The sequence below is a fragment of the Nansenia antarctica genome (assembly GCF_963989245.1).
Source record: "Nansenia antarctica genome assembly, chromosome: 15".
In the NCBI taxonomy this organism is placed as follows: Eukaryota; Metazoa; Chordata; class Actinopteri; order Argentiniformes; family Microstomatidae; genus Nansenia; species Nansenia antarctica.
This window is the reverse complement of record NC_137685.1, coordinates 8,039,132-8,041,631: the sequence shown is the minus strand read 5'-3', so window position 1 is coordinate 8,041,631 and position 2,500 is coordinate 8,039,132. Positions and strand designations below refer to the sequence as shown.

At 48.2% G+C, this 2,500-nt stretch overlaps 1 protein-coding gene across 1 annotated transcript in view; it reads left to right on the top strand.

The window, feature by feature from the left end:
- The window catches only part of grip2b (glutamate receptor interacting protein 2b), a gene marked incomplete at both ends in the record, with an annotated part of 121,050 nt that overhangs the window by 88,408 nt on the left and 30,142 nt on the right, over positions 1 to 2,500 (top strand). Inside the window, 3 exon segments of the mRNA XM_080545821.1 lie at positions 308 to 453; positions 2,185 to 2,283; positions 2,286 to 2,331. Coding sequence (XP_080401947.1) covers positions 308 to 453; positions 2,185 to 2,283; positions 2,286 to 2,331 — 291 coding nt within the window.

The following is a 2,500-nucleotide window of genomic DNA, read 5'->3' as shown; positions in this document are numbered from 1 at the left end:
TATGGTCACAGGTCCTGCCAAAAGAGAATCTTAAGCACAGTTATGATGCAACAACACAATAGAGACATGATAATGTCCAACACAAACATCAACAACGTTGGGTCAGTCACACTTATCCCCTGGTATCTTGTCATATCTCTTTCTACCCAGGGGAGGCTGGTGGAGGTAGAAATCGGAGGACAGGCTCGTTGCAAACAGAATGAGGAACGGTATCAAACACATGTGCCTCCACTGATCTCTACCGCCTTCTCATCTGTCCCCCCTCTTCCCTCTCACACCCCCCCCCCCCACACCCCCCCCACCGTAGAGAGGGCACTCTGAAGCCGGGGGACCGTCTGCTGAGTGTCGACGGCGTGCCCCTCCACAGCGCCAGCCACAGCGACGGCCTGGCCGTCCTCCTCCAGTCTGGCCAGGAGGCGCTGTTCCAGGTCGACTACGACGTCTCAATCATGGGTAAAAAACCCTAACCCTAACCCTAATCGTAACCCTAACCGTTTTTGACATGTCTTACAGCAGAACAGCACCACCGGTGGTCAACGCTGGTATAGCCAGATGATACGACCACACAGACCCTAGCTCCTGGTCATTATGACCACACAGACCCTAGCTCCTGGTCTGATCATTACGACCACACAGACCCTAGCTCCTGGTCATTATGACCACACAGACCCTAGCTCCTGGTCATTATGACCACACAGACCCTAGCTCCTGGTCTGGTCATCATGACCACACAGACCCTAGCTCCTGGTCATTATGACCACACAGACCCTAGCTCCTGGTCTGGTCATTATGACCACACAGACCCTAGCTCCTGGTCTGATCATTATGACCACACAGACCCTAGCTCCTGGTCTGGTCATTATGACCACACAGACCCTAGCTCCTGGTCATTATGACCACACAGACCCTAGCCCCTGGTCTGATCATTATGACCACACAGACCCTAAGTCCTGGTCATTATGACCACACAGACCCTAGCTCCTGGTCTGGTCATTATGACCACACAGACCCTAGCTCCTGGTCTGGTCATTATGACCACACAGACCCTAGCTCCTGGTCTGATCATTATGACCACACAGACCCTAGCTCCTGGTCATTATGACCACACAGACCCTAGCTCCTGGTCTGGTCATTATGACCACACAGACCATAGCTCCTGGTCATTATGACCACACAGACCATAGCTCCTGGTCATTATGACCACACAGACCCTAAGTCCTGGTCATTATGACCACACAGACCCTAAGTCCTGGTCATTATGACCACACAGACCCTAGCTCCTGATCATTATGACCACACAGACCCTAGCTCCTGGTCATTATGACCACACAGACTAGCTCCTGCAGAAACCATCCCCCTTCCATTGGAGATGATGTTGTGCTGAATTATCAAAACCCAAAAATGTATTAATGTCAAAATGTGCCAAGAATACCAGCTAAAATTCTGAATTGACTGAGACGCTCTAATTTTCACTTTCACATTTTTTTCACAACTATGTTGTTGGCGATCAAAGAGAGTTACTCTATCATGACTAAGTTTAATCTGCCTTGAAATGTTTACGTAGTGGTGATGGTGTGGCAACAGTATGAACAGTCTTATTACACATGGTGATGCTGTGAGACAGTCTACAGTCGCTATGCAGAAATCTGGGTGTCTCTTTCAAGTTGGCAGGACATCTGCGGGTGTCTCCCTGTTCTAATCACCACATCAGCTGTTCTAATCACCACATTAGCTGTTCTAATCACCACATCAGCTGTTCCAGGCCATAGCACCAGGCTCAACTGTAATATTGTAGCATAACGGCTACATACTGTAATATTGTAGCATAGCAGCTACATACTGTAATAGTGTAGCATAGCAGCTACATACTGTAATACCGTAGCATAAAAGCTACATACTGACTACTGCATTGTAGCTCCTGGCTAGATACTGTAGCATAGTGGTTAAATCCTGTAGAATAGTAGTTACATACTGTCTACATACTATAATAATGTATGCATAATGTAGTGTGTTCTGGTCATTGCTGTTCAAATCAAATCAAATCAAATCAGTTTATTTATCGGCACACAGGACACAGATGTACATGGTGCAGTGATCACTATGAGTTACCTATCGACAATGCAGTCAGATAATACATACAGTAGTCATGGAGGGCAGATTGTATATCTTCCTCTGTCTCCTTAGATACGGTAACCAATGCCTCTGGGCCCTTATTGGTGGAGATTGCCAAGCCTCCGGGTTCCGCCCTGGGCATCATCCTCACCACGGCAACCCACAGGAACAAGCTGTCATCGTCATCGATAAGATCAAAGCTGCCAGTGTCGTGGACAGGTGAGAGAAGAGAGTTTATTCATTTGTTTATCATCTCAAAATGTCAAAATGACAAGAGGGAGGACAGGAGGGGAGAGGAAGGGAGGGGGGGAGAGAGAGTGAGGAAGAGGGAGCTTGAGGGAGGGGGGGGGGAGAGAGTGAGTGAGAGTGAGAGAGTGAGAGAGAGAGA